This window comes from Panthera uncia, chromosome F2 (genome assembly GCF_023721935.1).
Source record: "Panthera uncia isolate 11264 chromosome F2, Puncia_PCG_1.0, whole genome shotgun sequence".
NCBI lineage: Eukaryota > Metazoa > Chordata > Mammalia > Carnivora > Felidae > Panthera > Panthera uncia.
In genome coordinates, this window is record NC_064812.1 from 35,608,336 (window position 1) to 35,631,073 (window position 22,738).

The 22,738-nt window shown below is 43.1% G+C and overlaps 1 protein-coding gene across 2 annotated transcripts in view; it reads right to left on the reverse strand.

Moving 5' to 3' along the window:
* Positions 1–22,738, reverse strand: part of GRHL2 (grainyhead like transcription factor 2) — a 173,928-nt gene that overhangs the window by 45,674 nt on the left and 105,516 nt on the right. For both annotated transcript variants that reach the window (XM_049633542.1, XM_049633539.1), the window contains exon 8: positions 15,353–15,447. In XM_049633542.1, coding sequence (XP_049489499.1) covers positions 15,353–15,447 — 95 coding nt within the window. The remainder of the gene's footprint in view (positions 1–15,352; positions 15,448–22,738) is intronic.

Genomic DNA, 22,738 nt, shown 5'->3' on the forward strand with positions numbered 1-22,738 from the left:
TTAATAAACCCTTTTTTTTTACATGTGAATTACAATTTCCAGTTTGTAGTTCCTACAACAGACAAGTGACTTTGCCCAGAATATAATAACTCTCAGTTCTGCACTAAGCACATAGTAAGATTTCTCAAAATAAATACAAATCAATGAGGTTTAGAATTACCACATTAACTTGATTATTAACCCCTAAGATTTTTTCAAGAGCTTGCTTTTAAAATAAATGGGTCTATCTTTGATTTACAAAGCAAGTTGGGATTTTTTTAAAAATTTTTTTTTAACATTTATTTTTATTTTTGAGACAGAGAGAGACAGAGCATGAATGGGGGAGGGTCAGAGAGAGAGGGAAACACAGAATCTGAAACAGGCTCCAGGCTCTGAGCTGTCAGCACAGAGCCCGACACGGCCTCCAACCCACGGACCGCGAGATCATGACCTGAGCTGAAGTCGGAGGCTTAACGACTGAGCCACGCAGGCGCCCCGCAAGTTGGGATTTAAAAAACATAATGTCGATGATTTGATGGAAAACATTTATCTTTTCCTCTTTAAACAATGTATTTTGCATTTTAAGATTTTTCTGATTAAAGATGAAGACAGCTACTTATTTCCTTATTTTGGGACGTGAAGAGCTCTTTTCCAAGAAATTGCAGAAGCATTAGCCTCCAGATTAGAGCGACATAGCGTACAACAAGAAATCAGCATTCTCCCTCTAAAACACAAACAATATATAAATACATAAGTGTGCTCTTGCCAATCTCCCCACTCTGTTTTCCTCTTGGTTCTTAGAATTATTAAAGACCATATGGGTGGTTTTCTTAAATATCAGCATTTTTCTTCCATTTTATATGATGGTATTTGGGTGCAGAGGCAATGCCAAATTAAGACAGAAAGACAGCCTAAAAGTAGACAATATGAACACATAACCTTTCGGTCTTAGGCATTCATTCATTCATTGCCTTCAGGCATTAATTTATCAAATATTTATCATGTGTCTTCTGTCTGTGCCTGGTATTATGCTACATGGTGGGATTCAAGAATGATGAGATAAAGGCACCTGGGTGGCTCAGTTGGTTAAGCATCTGACTTCAGTTCAGGTCATGATCTCATGGTTCATGGGTTGGAGCCCCGAGTTAGGCTCTGTGCTGACAGCTTGGAGCCTGAAGCCTGCTTCGGATTCTATGTCTCCCTCTCTCTCTGCCCCTCCCCTGCTCTCTCACTCTCTCTCTCTCTCTCTCAAAAATAAATAAACATTTTTAAAAAATGAGAGAATTTGTGATTTTCTTGAGAACCTAAGAAATTTAGATTTTCTGACACTTCCATTTATATAGCACTTTTAGGGAATTACTTAAAATCTCATAATATAATTCTTTATTTTCTCCTACAGATACTCTGGGTATGTCTGCATATACATACGTACACATTAGGTTTATTCACAGAGTCTACCATAGTTTTCCATATTCTTTTAGTCTTCAACGTTTTCCATTTCAACAAACCAAGCTTGTTCCCGGTTGACAGCCTTTGCTATTTGTTGTGCCCTCGATCTCCAGTGCTGCCCCACACACTGTCCCGCACATTGCCAGCTCCTTCTCATTCAGATTTCAGTCCAGTGCCAACTCTTCAAATACCTGCCTTGACCACCCCGTCTAGAGTTATCTTCCTCCTCCTCTTCCCACCTCAGCCCAGGACCAGAAGCAAACTCTATAACGCTGCTCCTCTATTTTCTTCATAGTACTTGACATCGTTTGGATTTATCTTATTGTTTTTCTGTTTAGTGCCTAATTGCCTGTCTGCTCCACGGGGTTGCAAGCCCATAAGAGGAGGCCCTTGTCTGCCTCAAGGTCACTCTAATCCTAGTGCCAGTCCCATGATAAATACTCAACAAATATTTGTCTAATGCATTAAGAGAAAATTACCTTTCTAAAAACACATTTCCCTCTTTATCCATACTCTTGCCTTCATTTTAGCCGAACCTCTTAGGAGCCAAGATTGCTTTGAGTAGCTGAAGTCATCAAGATAATACAGCAGAATGAGCTGCTCTGATCAGATTTATCCTCAAAATTTGTTACCTGCTTGCATATCAACAAACATAAAGTGAGCACCAACTATATACTCTGGATGAATATACATACGTACGTACGTGTGTGTGTGTGTGTGTGTGCGCGCGCGCCATGGATGGTGCTATTTATGTATGCTATGGGAAATAAGGGAGTGTTTGGTACAGTTCTATCCTCAAGAAAGAAGAGAGATGTTACAGTTTTTGCTATTGTGAAATGTAGATAATTAGATACTAAACTGACTATCCCAGACTATAAGTTCTGTAAGACTTGATGAAAAGGAGAGAAATCGGTAAGTCAGCCAGGGAAGATTTGGTATAGGTGTCACGAGTTGGAAGACAGATGGATGCTGACTCTGAAAAGAGGAACAAGGCAAGCCTTGTGCGAGAGGAGGGTGTGTAGGGGGAAGTTAAGGTGGAGCCCAAAGGAAGGCGCCTGGTGAGGGAAGAGGCCAACCACGATGTGTATGTCACTGTGATCAAGTCATGAACACCTAATGAGGTCAAGTTATGTATTATCGGGGCCAAGACAGACAGAACTCCAGCCGTAGCACTCAACATTCAAGTCACAGAGAGGACAAGGAGAGTGAAGGCTGAGCAAAGGCCACCAGATTCAGACGTAAAGAGGTCCTGTATCCCTTTGAGAGGCCCGACTAATGGAGGGAAGGGCAGAAAGCTAGATCGCTGGGGTGAGCCAAGACTTGGAGACAGACAGAAGGCTTCTCAGCTGGGGAGTGTGGTGGGGGAAGGTGGGATGAACAGGAATAGGGGAAGCAGGTAGCAGACAGGACGGCCACGCAGAGGTGTTCTTCCAAGATGGAGGAGGTGTTCCCACATTAAGAGAAGGTGAATGTCAGAGGCTGCAGAAAGGTGGAGTGGGGGGCCTAAGAGCCTCGGAAGCAAGGATTAAATAGGATCGACTCAAAAGTGAAGTTATGTAAGAAAAAAGACAGAGCTTTCTTGGAAACTGGAAGCCAAATGAGGGGAAAGCGCAGCGAGGGAAAAAAATGTACAGGAAGTTCAGAGTCAGGTACTTGATGCAAATCCCAGCCCCGTGGCCTTGGACAAATTGTTTGCCCTTTCTAAGCCTCACTTGCCTCATTTTTCAATAGGCACAACAATCTCTACCTCAGTAGTGCGCCACTTTAAAATGAGATTATGTCTGGGGCGCCTGAGTGGCTCAGTTGGCTAAGCATCCAGCTCAATTTCAGCGCTCATCATGATCTCACAGTATGTGACTTCGAGCTCTGAGTCGGGGACTGCACTGTCAGAGCAGGGATTCTCTCTCCCTCTCTCTCTCTGCCCCTCCCCTGCTCGCTTGCTCCTACTCTCTCTCTCTCTCTCGCTCTCAAAATAAATAAATAGATGTTTAAAAAAATAAAATGAGATTAGGTCTGAAACTGTACAGTGCTGTGAAAATCTAAGGGAGTTTCCTCATCACCGTGGTCTCTAGGGTTGCTCCTTTCTCTGACCCCAAGCCCTTCCTCACCTTGATGGCACAGCCAACAAAGCCACGCCCATTTTACCCCCACCCCCAGCTGCTCCCCCTGCAAGGCTAGTTCTTTGTGTCCCCTCCAGTCCCCCAGTTCAAGCCCTCCTTCCTCCCTCGATTCTCTCTCAAGGCATCTTGAGATGCTATCGCCAAATGATTCAAAGGCAGGTTAATTAGGATTCACGTTAATTTGAGCAAAAAGATATTTAATTGAAGTGAACTGATTTTTACAACAGAAAACCACTCTCTGCACAACACTTCTAGAAGGGTGGAGTCACAGGCTTTGACAGGGAGAGAGCAAGAGAGAAATCTCTCAGGCAGGACCTTTACTGCCCCTCACCTGAACACAGCTTGTGAAACAGCATCTCAGGATGAGGAAGAATTTGGACCCTATACCACAGTGGGGTGGCCTGTTTCATAAATAATGAGCTCCCGGTCAGAGGAAGGATGTAAATACAGACTGAAAAGATTCAGTGACTCAACTTTCTGATCATTTGTTGTTATATGAATCCTTTTGGCTCATGTTTAATACTTAAAACTTGCTTTGAGTTTGTAATGCTATGGCACAAAATTCAAAAGGCACAAAAGAGTTAACTGAAAACACCTCCCCCCCACCCTGCATAGTTCTCTAAACAACCAACAGTCTCTTGAGGATCTTTCATAATTTCTTGTGTATCCTTCTAGAAATATGCCATGCAATACATATCATTATTCTTTTTATACAAATGGTACCACAGTAAACATAGTTATGCATCTTGCTTTACTAAATAAATTTTGAAGATAGCCCTTTTCGTTTTTAAAGAACTGTGAAATAAGGAGTAATAATTTCTTTACCATTGGGCTGTTTGCAGTCTTTTCATCTTACGAGGATGCAACGTGTGTCTTTCAACATGGATTTCGTACACACATGCACATATAAATTTTTCACAGTATATAAGGCCATGTCACTATTTTTATTTATTTTTTATTTTTTTTAACGTTTATTTATTTTTGAGACAGAGAGAGACAAAGCATGAACGGGGGAGGGTCAGAGAGAGGGCGACACAGAATCCGAAACAGGCTCCAGGCTCTGAGCTGTCAGCACAGAGCCCGACGCGGGGCTCGAACTCACGGCCCGCGAGATCAGGACCTGAGCCGAAGTCGGCCGCTTAACGGACTGAGCTACCCAGGCGACCCTCCATGTCACTATTTTTAATCTGGCTTTTGTCCTCACAATTTGACTGAAATTGCTTTCTTCGAGGACTCAATAGCAAATTTATAAGCCAGGGTTCTCCTATTTAGTAGGCATCCAGGAGGTCTGGGTAAAATATGCATTACAGGGCCCCATGCCCAGAGTTTCCAATCAGTAGGTCCGAGGTGAGAGATCCAAGTACTTGCACATCTAACCCAAGTTGAGGTGGATGACACACATGGAAGGCCAGGCTTTGAGAAACCACGACCTACTGCACTGACTTCACTGGCCAGTTCTTCCTTCTTCCCCGGCCCCATCCCCTGCCTCTCTGCCTTCTTCTGTAGTCTCCTTCTTGACCACCCCTTTCTTGTCTGGTTCCTCCAACATGCCTCAGTGGGGTGAGTCTGAATCTCATCCTTTCCCATGACTTCTGTCCTCCCCTCTTTACAAACAACTCCTAACAGCTCTCCTGCCCCAAATGCCCTGCTCTTCTTGCGCTCTCCACGCCACACCTTCGAGCATCCTGTTCTTCCACCTGACGTGCTCCTCTTTCCAAGTTCCATGTGCTTACATTACAACTGACCCTTACGACACAGCCCGTACGCCAAATCCTCCCCATGTCTTCCCTGATCCCACAGAAAGGTGATCTCTCTACATGCTACAGTATTTAGAAGCGAAGTGTGTGTGTGTGTGTGTGTGTGTGTGTGTGTGTGTGTGTGTGAGAGAGAGAGAGAGAGAGAGAGAGAGTGAGAGAGAGAGTGAGACTGAGAGAGAGAGAGAGAGAGAGAGAGAGACAGAGGGAGAGAGAGAGAAAAGATAAAAGAAATCTGGCAAAGTATTAACAATGAGTCAATCCCAGTGAAGGGTATGTGGCGATAATTGTATTATTCTTTCAACTTTTCATTTGTAATTTTTTTAAAAAAAATTGTTAACGTTTATTCATCCCTGAGAGAGACAGACAGAACATGAGCGGGGGAGGGGCAGAGAGAGAGGGAGACACAGAATCCGAAGCAGCCTCCAGGCTCTGAGCTGTCAGTACAGGGCCCGATGTGGGGCCTGAACTCACTAACTGAGATCATGACCCGAGCAGAAGTCAGATATTTAACCGACCTAGCCACCCAGGCACCCCTCTAACTTCTTTAAGGAAAAAGTTGGGGACATTTTTAAATAAAGAATTTTCTCCCTTTCCAGACCTTTCCTGGCACTTTACCTCTATTTTCATAAGAATGTTTGTCACTCTTCCATTCATATTACATTTATTTACAGCTATGTCTTACTTCTCAGCCTGGCCAAAATGTTCTCCGAGAGCAGACACTTTGCCTGGCTTATCTGTCCGTGAATTTCCACTGCCTGGCCTAGTGCATGATATGCAAGAGGCAAGCTGCTTCGAAGGAGTGACCGCCCCTTTGCCAGAAATAATGTCGGATATGTTCCTGCTCGATCCTCCTCAATACAAAACGGCAGTGCTGAAAGAGTACGTGCTTTAGATAGCCCAAGGTGGGAGTTCTGGCTCTGCTCCGCGTTAGCTGTGCAACTTTCATTAAGCTGGCTAACTTCTCTGGGCTTCAAAGTCTTCATTATTTAAATGAAAAGTGTTATCCACTTAAGATATGAATATTGCGTAATATACATAAAGCACCTGGCGGAGTGCCCAGTATGTAGTAATCATTGAATAAATATTAACCTTGGTGCATGTGTGTGCATGAGAGCGCACGCGCGCACACACATACACACGCACCGCCATCGGTCTATGAAATCCAAATCTGTAATTTAATTCTCGGCACACATACAGTAATTCATGCATGGAAATTACAGAGCCCTGAGCAGAATTCAGTCCAGAAACCATGGATACTCCACAACCTAACAAAAGATCAGGCCATTGATATCTTCAGTGAGATGCCTTCCACAGATTATTCCTTCTATATGTGAATTAACTCTAGCTTTAGAGCTTTTCCTACCAACCATTACCTTATAAAACTGGAACAAAGGCATGGCTTTGTTTAAGTTCAATACCAAAGACTCCAGCAAATGTTTACCTTTCCCTTCTAAAACTTCCTTCACCCACACCACACCCCAGCAAACACATAAAAATGCCATTTGCCCTGCTTCGCAGTGTGTATCTGGACCTTTCATGACCCCACCCCGGAGCCTCCCCCAAGCCTTTCTTTACCTTTGAGACCACGAAAGATGCCTTATACCTTTGAGACCATGAAAGATGCCTTATAACGTTCTCTAACCTTCCACAAGATGACTTGTTTAAAACTGGGCCCTCCTTAGACGAAAAATTGGGATGTAACTTTTTCTTACTCAGCAATAGCTATCAAGCTCATCTCATCCCAGACTGTCTTATAAGCAAAAAGAGAGCTCCCCAGACTGCTGGCAGGAGGTTGGGGGTTGGGGTAATGAGCCAGGTCATGAGCCCATGGGGCATCAGGAGTATGGCCATCCTTAGCCAGTACTTTGGCTTCTTTTTTCATCCTGAAAACCAATATTTACATTATCTTGTCTTCTGCCTTGGGATCCAGCACTAGAGTGTGGCAGAGAGAGAACACAGTCCATTTAGAAGCATCCCATCAGAAGGTGAGATTTGTCAAGACTACAGAGACCATAATTTTCTAAGTGCTATGAGGTGGCCCAATAAGAACTGATGAACTATTTTAGACCAAAAAGAAGTATTGGAAAGGAAAGAGAAGGAATGAGAGATATAATAAATTTGGGACGATTTAACAGATTCACCATGATTTGGTGAATTTCAAGCCAGTCTTTCAATTAGCATAACCTTATTTCCCACAAAAAGAGACTGGATAATTTGCAGTGTACAAGGCGGTGAGAACACTTACATTTTCGCCAACTTAGTATTTTTACGTAGGCCCTGATCAAAGCACTGGTGTTTCCACCAGCCTGTCTGTTAAGCTACTAAAATTGAGATAATGAGGACAGAAAAGCTGTCTTTCCCATCCATTAGCAGCTGATGGAGCAAAAAGCTAAGCTTAGCTTACCGACCGCTAGCTGTACCTAGAAAAGACAGCACTGGGAAGAGAAAGGGTTAACCCGTGCATCAAGAAAAGGAAGCACCCTGGAGTACATGGGGACAGAGTAAGTTACCCTCCACGACAGCTCTCCTCACATCTCACAACGTGAAGGAATTCATGACACAGGCCACATCAAACGTCCTTAGTCCAAGGCAGCTATAGGGCCATGCTGGGACATTAAACAAATGCCATTTTCTTTTATTTTTTTATTTTGAGAGTGAGAGAGAGTGCACATGTGCGATTGGGGGAGAAGCAGAGGGAGACAGTGAGAGAATCCTAAGCAGGCTCTACACTCAGCACGGAGCCCAATGCAGGGCTCGATCCCACAACCCTGGGATCATGACCTGAGCCGAAACCAAGAGTGAGACGCTCAACCAATTGAACCACCCAGGCGCCCCTCCATTTTCTACTTTAAGAATGGGTTTACAAATATAGGACACTTTTTATTCCCAACTTCCATTTTGATTTTCCAGGCCAGCCAGCTGACTCTTATCAGCACATCCATGTTTCTATCCCTCAAACCGGGTCTCAGTTCTCATGTAATATCTCCTTGGGATCAGAGCAAAATCAGATATAAATGCAATAAACAAAAGGTACAAACATTAAGGAAAACAGGGCTCAGAAGAAATATCAACATGTACCCCCTCACCCTGAATTTCCTTACAATTTAAAAAATTACATGGAAATCTCTTCCATAAATCCAACTCATTTAAAGCATCCAAAGGGACCACAAAGTTAGAGGAACATATCTCTGAAATAAATATTGCTTATGTGTAAATATTTACTTTAAATTTACTAGATCGGTAAATGTGGGCTTTCGTTTATTGGATTATTCTCAAGTTGCAAACATAAAGCTAAAAACCGTTGTGTGCCTCCTGTAAACTTTATTTTCTCTAATGATAATCATCACTCTTGCCTTGAATTTTTTTTCATGTTGTGCTTCCCTCATGGCATTGCAAAAAAGAGAAAAGAATAGTCTTCACGGTTCATAACAGCATTATACCACTGTTCACAACAGAAACAAAAGCGTAAAAGAAAAGTGTACAAAAATAACGCACATGAATATGAAAATGAAATTCGGGATACCAAGGAAAGCAGCTGGAGAGAAGTGAGGAATATAAATGTATATCACTGTGGTGAAGAAAACACTGGGATGTCTCAGTTACATTACAAAGCATGCACCGATCTTTAATTAATACAAAGTTAGCAATCGTGCAAATGAGATCACTAACGTAAGGCTAATACACACACACACACACACACTCAGCTGAACAGTCCTCATTCCCATATTCATTCTAATCAATAATATGTATAATATCAATAGAAAATGTACCAGGGCAACCAAAGATGTGGACAGAGAGAGACTGCGTTGGAGCAGCAAACCCATCTTGCTGGTGGGCAGTAAGGAGACAGAGTGACAAAATCATGGTGGCTTGATTGAACTGCTTTCCTCAAGGAGATGGGGCCAACCATTTGTTTTCTTTTTCTCTGGAGCTGTACTCCATAAATTGCTTTGAGAAGAAAAATCACAGTATGCTTGGGCCTAAAAAAAAAAAATGCAGATTTCCCTCTCATGGGATGTTTAACAGCATGGACTCTGGAGGATATATGTTTATTTTTTTTTAATTTTTTTTTTTCAACGTTTATTTTATTTTTGGGACAGAGAGAGACAGAGCATGAACGGGGGAGGGACAGAGAGAGAGGGAGACACAGAATCGGAAACAGGCTCCAGGCTCCGAGCCATCAGCCCAGAGCCCGACGCGGGGCTCGAACTCACGGACCGTGAGATCGTGACCTGGCTGAAGTCGGACGCTTAACCGACTGCGCCACCCAGGCGCCCCATGGAGGATATATGTTTAAAGTCCACCTTGTCTACTTGCCTAATCTTGCAGTGCCTGCTACGTAGGAATCGATATTTAATGGAATCAGAATCTGAGATACACAAGAAAATGATCTATAACGTCTCACCACCCTTCTGTTCCCTGCCTCACCCTGACCCGGTCTCAGCCCTGCCCGCCCCCAATTTCAGCACAAAAGTTTAACAGGGATAAAAACATACGGCTTATCTGTGTCCTTGACCCTTTCTAAAGTTGCAACAACTTCCTTTCGGAAAGTTCCTCCCTGAAGCCCCAAATGCAGGAAGAACATTCACTGCTGACACGGCAGAGTAGAAGCTAGACTAGCGACCCCCCAGAGCCCCTTCCTGCAACTCAACACAGAGAAGGGGAGGGACGGGGTAGGCATTGCTCTGGAGGGTCATCCCTGCTTCTGCACACAGGCACAGGTGACAGGCAGCCAAGAGTAACCCAGGAGTGACAGAATTTCCTATTATTGAATCATAATAAATTCTTTTAAAAATCAGGGATGGGAGACAGAGTAGTAGTGGGTTTATCTAACTGCTTGGTTATTTAGCAGTGCTGGTAGTTAAGGGAGGAGGGACGTTTTTACTGGATCAAGATCATTCCAAAAGGCTTGGATGCAGAGGGATTAAAAACGGCTTCATGGAAAGAAGCCTCCTTCGTCTTAGCTAATACACCACAGAAAGAATGAAGCATAGAAATGGGGGAGACAGTGCTATGGTGTTCCGGTAGAAAATACACAGAAAGGAAACTTGTTCCTCAGAGCACCAAGTAGCATCTTAATGCTCACGTAATTCTCTGTGGTCACATGAGAGGCGTTTGTAGCACATCGCGGTTTCTTGAAATCACTGTGAACAGAGAAAACGGCACGGGACAAAAACAAGGGGCCCGGTTTCAAGAATCTCTTTAGAAATCTGGGAGAAAGGGGAGTCTGTAATTAGGGTTTGCTGCCCTTCGGCTCTGGGGGTGATGTCATCGCCTGAAGAAAGGCAGTGCTCGGTGCCAGGAAACTGAGCTCACCGCTCTTCGATAATTCAATAGGGTCTTGCCTGGGAATTCCTCATCTTGGGGATTAGCGAGCAACAGATCTACTTTGTAGGTACCAGCGTTTGGCTAAGGGAAAAAAAGAAAAAGTGAAAGGACCTTGGAAACGGGAGTCACGTGAAAGAATGAAGCACTGTGACCTTCCCAACAGAATCGCATGGACTGGACCTTAATTCTCTGTCACCTCTTCCTGCCATTTGCCAGCTGAGGAAACCGCAGCTCGGGAGGGGCAATTCACAAAGCCAGCTGTTCCGGGGCCGGGACGAGTGTCTGACTGCCCGAACTCCGGTGCTAGCACCCTGTGCTCAGACCCCCATCAATCTCCAGTCTGTGACAGCGTGGACACTCAGGACCTCACCCACCCAGATATCACCGAGTCATTCCCAGGGACCCAGGGACACCAGTTCGTGTTACATGAGCTTCCAGACCGCACAGACCCTGAGGGGAGAAGAATGTCCCGTTGCAGACTGTTTCTGCTGCCTGTGTCACTGCACAGAGGGACGCTGTGGCACAACCAGCAAAACCGGTTCTGGGTAGAAGAACTCTGACAGTTCTGCCAGAACCTGCTGCAACTGAGACTGAAAATCTGCAGCTAATCCCCAGGCCTCATTCTAACTAATAGTTTTAACACCTTCCCTGGCCCAACTTTTTCCTATCGTTAGATTAAACGATTAGAGTTTCACATCCTTGCCATTCTTCTATTTGTGCTAAAGGAGAACTAGAAATGCAAGGTAGGACAGCAACAAAAGAAAAGAGTAGGAACTGTGCTTTCGAAAAATGCATAAACTTTTTATCATCGAGTCTTGATTATGCATATGTGCTAAGAGTACCAAATACCAGGCCGTTATTTTTTTTTTTAGTGAACGCCCTGAACCTTAAACGTCCAAATAAAAGCTCTTCTTTAACATAGTTATCGTAGGAAGACATATGGTTTTCTCAAATGATGCTGCTGTGACTCAAAGTATGTTTGTAATGTCTCTTCTGACATTGCTGTCTTTAAAGCTGGTCTTTCACAAAGGAAATCTCATTTTTAACCATGAAGTGGTATTATCAAATGTGTCGATACGTATTCAGACTTGGACCCAGGCGATTTGATGTTTTTCTTTTATTTTTAAAAATTTTTTTAATGTTTATTTATTTTGGGGGGGGGGGAGGGGCAGAGAGAGAGAGAGACACAGAACCCGAAGCAGGCTCCAGGCTCCGAGCTGTCGGCACAGAGCCTGACGCGGGGCTCAAACTCACGAACCGTGAGATCATGACCTGAGCTGAAGTAGGGACAGTTAACAGACTGAGCCCCCCCCCTCCACCGCCAGGCGCCCCAATTTCTGATATTTTTCTTTAAACATATTCAAAGATCAAGATTTACCACCACTGTGGGCATTCAAAAGGTCACAGCAACTCTCTTGAACAGAGCTAACACAAGGTGACCTCTGGCCGGCTGCCAAAGCCTGGCCAAGGCACCCGGGAATGCTGGCAACCTCCACTGTGTCACTACCTTCCCCAACACTGAAAGCCAGTAAAGATGTAAACTGCATATTCAGTAGTTTGAGAGGGTGTGGTTGAGGCATTAAGAACTCACATGTCCCCAACGACCAGGCAGGGAAAGTTCCAGAATGGAAAAGGCTAGAGAAAAGGATGTTACTAAAAAGAACAGCCAGTATCTCCTAAGAGCCACTCGTGGCCTTGCAAATGCTTAGACTCATGGGTGCCAGAATCTTTAATTATCCAAAAGAATCCAGAAGTCTAGATTTAAAAAAATAATAATTATAATCTCCTGGTTATGAAATGTGGGCAATTTTTTTTTTTAATTTGAAATAGGAGTACATAAATGCATGAGGTACAACACAACATATAATTCTGTGGCCCACATAAAGGCTGGAGGTCATAATTTTGTGTCCTCTGGCCACATAAACCAAAATAATGTAGGACACTGAATGGGGCCCCGGCCTCATAACCTACAAAAAATTTCTCTGTGGATGTTACAAATAGGAACCTGAAGGCAAGGTCAATGGCTCCTGAGAAGTCCACATCATGAAAATCACAAACAATTCTGCTGTAGGAAGGATGTTTTTACTTCTTGCTTTATGGAAACCATTTTCTCAACAGTCATACAACTTTGCTTTTTGTTTTGCAATCTGCTTATTATAAAATCAGTAATATTTTAAAGAAATACCTTAGGGTACACAGGTTGAACAATAAGATATTCTCAGCCTCCTGAATGAAGTGAATTTAACTTTTACGGTTTTTCTTTGAAAATTCTGCCAGTAGTTTGGGGAAAATTATTATTATTTTTTTTATTACTTATTTGATCAACCCAGACTGCATACAACGGCAACAACCAAGTTATAGTCACTAAAATATATATATTAAACAAACATTTTGCCACAGTAAGCAATCTGAAATATCCTCCACTGCCCTTTGTCAAGGTCTATGTGAGCTTAAACTTGTCAGCCCATAACAACACACATGCACAACCACACACATTTCAAGAAGAAAAGTGAGCTCCTACCTATGGGAAATGAGTGATATCATCTGCACTAGGCTAAAAGAAAGGTCAGTTCAACCCCAAAATACCTACCTTGCGAGTTCACTGCAGAGCCTCCATCATTTAAGCCATCGCCTCTGATTAGGCATGTTCTTCAAAAGGTCCCTACTGACACATTCACCCACTAGCACTCATTATCACAGACCGCCTGATAATGAAAACAGGGGCTATGATCACAGTTCACATTTATAGCTTGCTTTACACTGACAAGGCAATTTCTTTCTTTTTTTTTTTTAATGTTTATTTATTTCGAGAGAGAGAGAGAGACTGTGTGTGTGTGTGTGTGTGTGCACGCGCGTGCGTGAGGGGGAGAAGGGCAGAGAGAGAGGGAGAGAGAGAATCCCAAGCAGGCTCTGTGATGTCAGCGCAGACCCCAGAGCAGGGCTCAATCTCACGAACCTTGAGATCATGACCGGAGCCGCAATCAAGAGTCTCGAGAGTCGGACACTTAACGGACTGAGCCACCCAGGTGCCCCTGACAAGACACTGTCACTGATAGGATCCCACTGTCTTCCTGATCCCTGTGCTCCCTATATAGTTGGCCTGCCTCTCACCCCTCCCACTGTTGTGGGGTTATTGGTTTCCCTGTCGCCTCTCCCTGAGCCCTGGATCTTCCCACGTCATAATCCCAGCACAATGTGTGGTACAGCAGAGACCACTGGAAAAGTGCTGTTGTTTGTATGTGGGAGGGAACTGAGGCCCAGGGAGGTCAGATGACTCTCTGAGGACTTCAACCCCCACTCCATGGTGCCATTGCTCAGATGGCCTTTTCATTATCTACCCCAGCAATGTAGCTGCTAAGGGAATGGAGTTATGAACGGGAAGCACAAGATTTGAGCAAGGAACTTTAAATGGAGGCGGAGTGAACCATAGAAGACAAACTTTCCCTACAGTTCTGTGTGGGACCTGACCTCCCATCCATTTGTTGCAAGGCCTACTTCCTCCCCTTGGATGCACTGAGCCACCGGAACATTCTCCAGGCTGTTCTGGCACTCCGTTGCCGCTCACCCATTTGGGTCACCTTTCTTGGGCCTAAAGCCAATTTCATTTACATTGCTTCATACCTGAGTGAAATGAGACACTGAGCAATTCATCTTGTACATAACTCATGCCCACAAACTCCCATCCAGCTTCCTTTCTCACCCAGCCTTCCCCCTGCTCGAAGACAATAAAGCATTGAAGGGAACTGTTTACATTGATCTTTTCATTAGTTTGAAGACAGTCTTCTAACACCCTCCTAAATGGTACATAACTGAGGCAGAAAACAAGCTTAGGTTTCATCTGGAACCTTCTCTTAAGTGCAAAATAAGGATCAAGGATCAGAAGCTAAACAACACAGAAAGAAGAGTGAGCATAAGCAGAGTCTGTAGTTTTCATAAAATCAAAGAGACTCATGTCTGGCAGACAGACCTGAGTAGCCATGCATCTTACTTTTTTTTACCCAAATCAGTGCAGTATGGACATCTACCCTCAGGGCACAACTCGCCAGAGATTTTACCATTGCCTTTCCTAACCACGCTGGGACCAGGAAAAAAGACCAAAAGTTGAAGCAGTAAGGATTAAAGACAGGATTCAATGCAACGGTGCCAGCTCTACCACAGGGAATGAAGGTCAGAGACCCCCAGTCGTGCTTTCTGTACCCGTCCCTCAAGCAGGCTCTGTCTGGAAGGAGTCATGGGGCCAGAAGGCCTCCTGCCCAGTCACTTACCGATGGACACATTAGCTCTGAACACTTTCCTGCCTCTGTAGAAGGCAGTAGTCAGGGCTGTTTAGGGGAATCTGCAGTATAGGTGAACGAGGTTTTATGGACGAGCCTTGCCAGCATCATGTGCTAAAATAAAGCACAGGGAGCTGGAGGACTGGGGAGGGGCATGCAGCTTGGCCCATCCCACGAGAGGCCACAGAGAAACACACACACTCCCTTTTCTCCTTTATCCTCCAAAAGGCAATTTAACTGCAAGTAACTGAATGTGCGTAACTTCTAGAGAAAGATAACAAGCTCATTTCCTTTTTTTTTTTTTTTTTTTTTTTTTTTTTTACCCCGGCTTCAGTTAACAAATCTTTCCCTACTTATAGAGGCTGTTGTGAAAGAATCATCTGCAGGGAACGGTGACGTTATTTAAAAGGCACGAGAAATGAATCAATGCTACTTTTTCACTCACCTTTGCCTCTTCATTCACGTCCCAGGTGAAGGAAACAGCGTTATATGCAATCTCCTCGATGTTTCCAATCGTATTAAAGCTCTCCTTGTAATCAGCTGTCACGTTAAAAAAGAAAAAGGTTTTAAGAGAGTAAGAGTTACTTGATGACATGTACTTAAATGTCATTTTCCAATGAGGAGATTTAAACTTTGCCTACTCTTCCGGCTACCCCTTAGCAACAGTTAAGGATTTGTGCTCGCACATCTTCTTTTACTAATATTTTTCTCTATGAGAATGTTCTGCTATTAGGAGAGCAAATCTAGGTGAAGCAATGTTCCTAAGAGATTTGCTTATTGGTTTCATTTTTTACGAGGTTTACAGAATTATTAGTGTTTTTCCCTCCTGAATCCCTGGACACCTATCCACTCCCTCACCTCCTCACATTCCTGTAGCTTAGTTGTGCTGGAAGGTGCCAGAGTCATCTGTAGGGACGGTCTGGTAGAACAATATGCTGGTTATCAGCCAGGCAGTGTTGCGGGAACCGAGGGGAGAGATTCCAGGAGAGTGCAAGGAAACTTTTTTTTTTTTTTTTTTTACTTCCTTTTGGATTTAGGTGCAGAGAATTGAGTTAATCATTTTCACCCCCCTATTACCACTTGCCCATTTGAGGCCTTCTCTTCGTTTATTTCTGTGTTTATGTAAATATTTACGTATTCATTTTTCTTCCCTATCCTCTCCCACAAACGCAACAGCTACCGAGGTGTTTGCTACGTGTGCTTAGAAAATACGTTGGGTTGATTTGCCTGTGTGCATAGCTGTTATTTCCGGAACTTGTGCTGTGCCATATATGGCTAGACTTGCCAGATCTAGCAGTTATTTGGGATATACTTATCCTGAAGAAGTATCTGTTGTTTGCCAGTAATTCAAACTTAACTGGGCACCCTATATTTTATCTGGCAGCCTTAGCTAGGAACCTCTTCGGGTCTCTAATCACATTGCTGGTGGCAGGCCTATTTCTAACAGCAGCCGTAGAGAATTCTGTGGTAAGCATCAGCCACTGTTTACTTATCCGCTCTCCCCAGATATGGACCCTTGAGTGGTCTCCAGCTTTCTGGTACACAGACTACATTGCAAGCGATCCCTACCACCCACGCTCTCCACTGTCACCGTCGTACTTGGCATTAAGGCCTGGACATGATGTTCCTGCTTTTTTGTTTGTTTCATTTTTTATGTTTATTTATTTATTTTTGAGAGAGTGCAAGAGAAAGAGAGAGACAGAGAGGGAGGGAGGGGCAGGGAAAGAGGGAAACAGAGAATCCCAGGCAGGCCCCACGCTGTCAGCGCAGAGCCTGAAGCTTGATGCGGGGCTGGAACCCACGACCCGTGACATCGGGACCCAAGCCGAAATCAACAGTCAGACTTTGAACCACCTGAATCACCCAGGTGCCCCAACAGTCCTAGTTTTAATCCTCACTATGTCTTGAGTGTTTGAGCTTATGGTTACCATCTGGATTTCCCCCTACTTTTGTCCTACTTTGATTCTGTACTAAATAAACATCGGCCATGTCCTGCCTGGATGGCAACAAGGTCCACGGCCCATCTGCTTTCCTTCGAGGTCTGGATCATTCACAGGGTGGTCACCTAATCACAAATGTTCTTTCCCTCAAAGGTCTCATCATGACTCTTCTGAAATGAAAGTCAGATCACGTGCTTTTTCTAATTTTTCTCAGGGCTAAAATTTATACCATGATCTATCATGTCCTTCACAATCGGGACTGGACACCTCTCTGTGCCCTCATACTTCAAGCCCACAGCGGGGGCCAGGAGAAGAGGTCTTTTTGTTTATAAAATCTAGTGGCGCCTGGGCGGCTCAAACGTCCGACTTCGGCTCAAGTCATGATCTCGCGGCTTGTGGGTTCGAGCCCCGCATCAGGCTCTGTGCTGACAGCTCAGAGCCTGGAGCCTGCTTTGGACTCTGTGTCTCCCGCTCTCTCTGTCCCTTCCCTGCTCATGCTCTGTCTCTCTCTCTCTAAGGGGAGACACAGAGTCCAAAGCAGGCTCCAGGCTGTGAGCTGTCAGCACAGAGCCTGATGCGGGGCTCGAACCCACAAGCCGCGAGATCATGACCTGAGCCGAAGTCGGCCGTTTAACTGACTGAGCCACCCAGGCGCCACTAGAAAAATGTTTTTAAATAAATAAATAAATAAATAAATAAATAAATAAATAAATAAAATCTTTTTGAATATTTTTCTTGGCTGCACTAGGACAGGAGCTGGGTGTTATGATGAATTCCCAGGATGTGTCAAGTGTTCATTGCCTACAAAATAGGACATGATTCTGACTGAATGGTCATCTCTTCAAGCCTGTCCTTCTGGGTTGCTGTGTCACTCCGGGGCTGGTGGCTTCTCGAGGCTTTAACAACCTGTGCTCATGCTGTGACATTTTGAAGTCTGCTTTCCTAAAGTTCACATACCCAGTCATTTTTATCCATTTCCTCCTCACTTATTGTAAAGTCCAAGTTCATGTGATCCTTTATCAAGATTTTCACCACTTTCTTACAGTAATACAACCCATCGTGCTTGTATGAATCAGGCAGAGAGAAGCAGTAGGTCCTATTTGCTTTTTCTATCCGTGATATAAATAATAATAAAACAAAGTCCATAATAAGTCCATATTAATCCATAATAAAATAAAGTCACTTTGATTTGGTTTTCTCTTTATTACCAGGACATGTATTGAGGGTTAACCACAGAAAAACCTACTTTTTAACATGCCCTCCAAAATGGCCCTCCAGACCCATTCTCTAGAATGTGTTGTGCCAATCTAGATTCCACCAGAATCCTATTTCCCCTTTTTCTCACCCAATTTCTAACTTTTTTTTTTTTGACAATCCAATGGGTACAAAGTGGTATCCTACTGACGTAACATTTGCATTTCTGCTTCCACTCGTGAGTTCAAGCATCTCTTCACATCCGGGATAGCTGAACAGGTGTTTGCTTATATAAACTGCCTGTTCATGGCCTTTGTCCATGTTTCTGTTGGTTCCCCCAGGGAAACTTTAAAGCAAAACTATGTATCTTTGCATTTTTATTATTATTATTATTATTATTATTATTATTATTATTAGAGAGAGACCATGTGTGCATGAGTGGGGGAGGGGCAGAAGGAAAGGAAGAAAAGATCTCAAGCAGGCTCCACACCCAGTTTGGAGCCTGACTCGGGGCTTGATCTCATGACTAAGAGATCACGATCTGAGCTGAAATCAAGAGCAAGAGGCTTAACCGACTGAGCCACCCAGGCGTCCCTATCTTTACGTTTTAAAAAAAGCATACACACTTTAATACAAAAGCATTCATCATAAAGACCACAATCTACTCCACAAACAACCACAAAAAACACGTCTGTGTAAATATTTCCTGTTTCCTCCCTCAGTCTGTCTCCCTTTCTCCACAATATGTAAATATTTTTATACAGTATTGTAACAATTACTTTTACTTTGCTTAATACTTCTTCAGCATCTTTCCATGTCAATAAATAAACTTGTGGAAAATGCAATTCAGTGTAATTGCAAAATACTATTATACTGAATTTTAAAAATAACTTTGCCAAAACTTTATTTTGCTCTTGTTGGTCATTTAAATGACGTCCAATACTTTGCTACCATAAATAGTACTTCATTTAATTATCTTTATGGCTAAATATTCACATATACTTCATTATTTCAATAAGATATAGTCTCAGAAGTGAAATTAACAAGTCCAAGGCAAATATATTTTTTTATAATTTTTTTTAAGTTTATTTATTTTTGAGAGACAGAGAGAGACAGAGCACAAGCAGGAGAAAGGCAGAGAGAGAGGGAGACACAGAATCTGAAGCAGGCTCCAGGCTCCGAGCTGTCAGCACAGAGCCCAACACAGGGCTCGAACTCACAGACTGCGAGATCATGACCTGAGCTGAAGTCGGACGCTTAACCGACTGAGCCACCCAGGCGCCCTGATTAGCATTTTTTAACAGCTTTAGGTCAACTGTAATGTTTAAAAACCAAAAGTCATATTTAGAAATAAAGACAAACCAAAGCAGTTTGGTCAAACACTTTGACTAAGGATCTTAAATACGAATGCTATACAAACACAATGCTTTCTGCATCCCCTAATCGTGCATAGGGCCTCTGTCAGTTTGTATCATATTCACTTCATCACCAAATAAATATATTGAACAAATATGTACCGTGTGTCCACTATGTACCAGCCAGTGTCTTCACACTGGGGAGACAGCAAGAAACAAGACTAGGTCCCTGATCATGTGGCTTTTACGGTCCAGAAGGAGAGAATATAAGTAAGTAGACAAATAAATGAACAACACAGTTACATTTAATATGCTTTTTTTATGCCAATAACAAAACCCAAAAACACTGGTAAGGCTACTTTTTACTGAGTGGTTACATTACTTTGTTTATTTCCTTCATACCATGTGCCAATATTTTATTTATCTGTTTACTTATTTATTACCAACATTTCCCATTAGCTATTTGTTCTATGCAGGCAAGGAATTTATCTTAAACGCTGCTGTTTTTTCAGTGCTTAACATCATACAGATAAGACGCACTCCATAAATGTGTTGAACAATGGGGTAAGTGAATGAATGTATCCACAAGCATTCTAAACCAAATATATAACTGAGACTGATCTCACACCTTCCTCTTTAACCTTATGCAATATAAGAAATGTCTGTTTATCTTTAGTCTCTAAGCCGTTCCTACAGATGGTAAAATAGCTCTGCTATCATTTGTGACTAGGAAAGTTTTCTAAGACTAAACAGCTTATGCACATTGATGTTGGCTTGTCCACATGTTTTTTTGGTCCAATGAATAAAACGCTAATAGCTGTATCTCTCATTTCCGAAAACTGTGTTACTGTTGTTTGCCTAAGGGTTTATGGCTCATAGTATAGAAATAGAAACTCAGCAACCTGTTGGTAAGCCTTTCCTCAAGAAAGCTTCTTAAACGCAAATTTTGCAAATGTTGATAGTTGCGATTAGTAAAAGGCATTGTCAATGAGCTGGCATAAGAAGCTTAGTTTCTTGCCACAACAAAATTCCACAATGTTGGTAATTTGAAACAACAGAAATTTATTCGCTGGAGGCCAGACTATCCAAATCAAGGTGATGGCGGTGTTGGTTCCTTCTGGAGACTCTGAAGGTTGATAGGTTCCACGCTCTCTCCTAGCTTGTGGTGGTTGCTGGCAATCCTTAGTGTCCCTTGACTTATAGACATACCCCTCTAACCTCTAACTCTGTCTTCACATGGTGTTCTCTTCTGTGTCTCTGTGTCTGTTTCCCTCTTCTCTTACCTTCTAAGGACTTGTCATTGGGTTTAGGGTGCACCCTAATCCAGCATGGTCTCATCTTGAGAACCTTGACTTAATTACATCTGTAAAAACCTTGTTCCCAAATAAGGTCCTATTTATAGATTCTGGGAGTTAGGACATGGACACAGCAGTTTTTGAAGATCACCATTCAACCTCCTGCACCTGGAATTCCCTTCTATGACAAGAAGTCAGGTGACTTGAGTGTATGGCTTGTTCTTGCATGATAGCCACCATAGCTGAAAAGTAATCAACCCACTCAAAAAAAAAAAAAAATTATAAAGCACTTAATTTTGAACATATTACATTTTGAATGGATTTTTTTCTCTAAAAGAAGACAAGGCAAAATAAAAACTACATGTTTGGTACCTGGGTTGCAAATGTCTATAGAATACTAACATCTACTTAGTAAGAATGAGGATATAAATGGGAAAATGGATTAGATGCTTCCAAAAATCAGCATGTTGAAATAAAATTAAATTGGCTGAAACAGATTCCTAAAAAAATTTATGCAAATTTAATCTGAATTAAAAATTTTTTTTTAACGTTTATTTATTTTTGACAGAGAGAGAGAGGGAGAGAGACAGAGACAGAGAATGAGTGGGGGAGAGGCAGAGAGACGGAGACAGAATCTGAAGCAGGCTCCAGGCTCCGAGCTGTCAGCACAGAGCCCATCGTGGGGCTCAAACTCACGGACCGTGAGATCATGACCTGAGCCAAAGTTGGATGCTCAACCGACTGAGCCACCCAGGCGCCCCCCCCCCCCTTTTTTAAATCTGAAATTTAAAGGTAGTTCTTACTAATTTTTTTTTCAAATAGGCTTCACTCCAGCATGGAGCCCAACATGGGGCTTGAACTCATGACCCTAAGAACAAGACCTGAGCTAAGAACAAGAGTTGGGCGCTTAACTGAGGGAGCCACCCAGGTGCCCCTGAAGATCGTCCTTATTAATCTCAATAATTTATACACAAAAGAATAACCCTAAAGTACACAACTAATCTGAAGCATAGAAAAGAATGAAACCATGAAAGAAATGGGACTCTAATGAAATAAGAATGAAGTTGATCTCATTGTTAATGTCACGTTGGTAGTGATAGTCAAACTTTCCAGGGTCCTCTCTAAGGCTATGTATGTCCTTAGAATGTCAGAGTGAAGTGTATGGGAATGCACAGCCATATACATTCTTTAGGGCCTGTAGGAGGCTCCCCAAAGATGTAGAGTGAAGATTTCTGGTTTCCCAAAGCTTAAAGGCCTGTGTTGGTGTTCCATAACAGTGCTTCTCAAATGTTGGGGTGCATCAGAATTGCCTGCAGCGCTTTGGTAAAATGTAGTTGTCTAGGCCCACTGCCAGAGATTATGATTCAGTGGGTCTGGCATGTGACAAAGAATGTGCCTTTCTAATCAGCTCCCACTAGACGGGGCTGATGCTGCTGGTCTGGGGTCTACACTTTGGGTAGTACTGCTCTGTGGCAAACTGAAAGGACTACTCCTTTGGGTGCACCTGATTCAGTCCACGTGCGGTCTTAGAAAAAGCGACATCTGTCAGTGAGGTCCTATACCAATTATCAATGTGATCCATGTGACAACGATTTCCCCTCAAGTGGATGAAAACCGTGCATATAGGAGAACCAAGCAATTACCTAAATGGTCAGACCTGAACAGCACCCGTTCCGAGATGTCTGCTTGCTCTCATGCCTGCAATCCCATCCCGAAACATCCATTCCTTTGGGTACAGATATTGTCATCTCATGACATTAAAATGCAAATACTCTTGGGATAATAACAACTGCCATAAGCCAAGAGCTTACTGAGTGCCAAGCATGTGCCAAGTCTTTTACCAACACGAGCTCATCTAATCCTCGCAACTGCTCTGTGAGGTAGATCTTAGCATCCTCCTCCTACAGAGAAGTGGCTCGTAGAAGATCACATGGCTAGTAACAGGCCAACCTGTGATTTGAATTTGGGTCTGGCCGTTGCCGAAGGCCAAACTATTAATCACTGCCTACATTTATCCTGCAAAATTAAACAGTAAGTTGTCACCAGA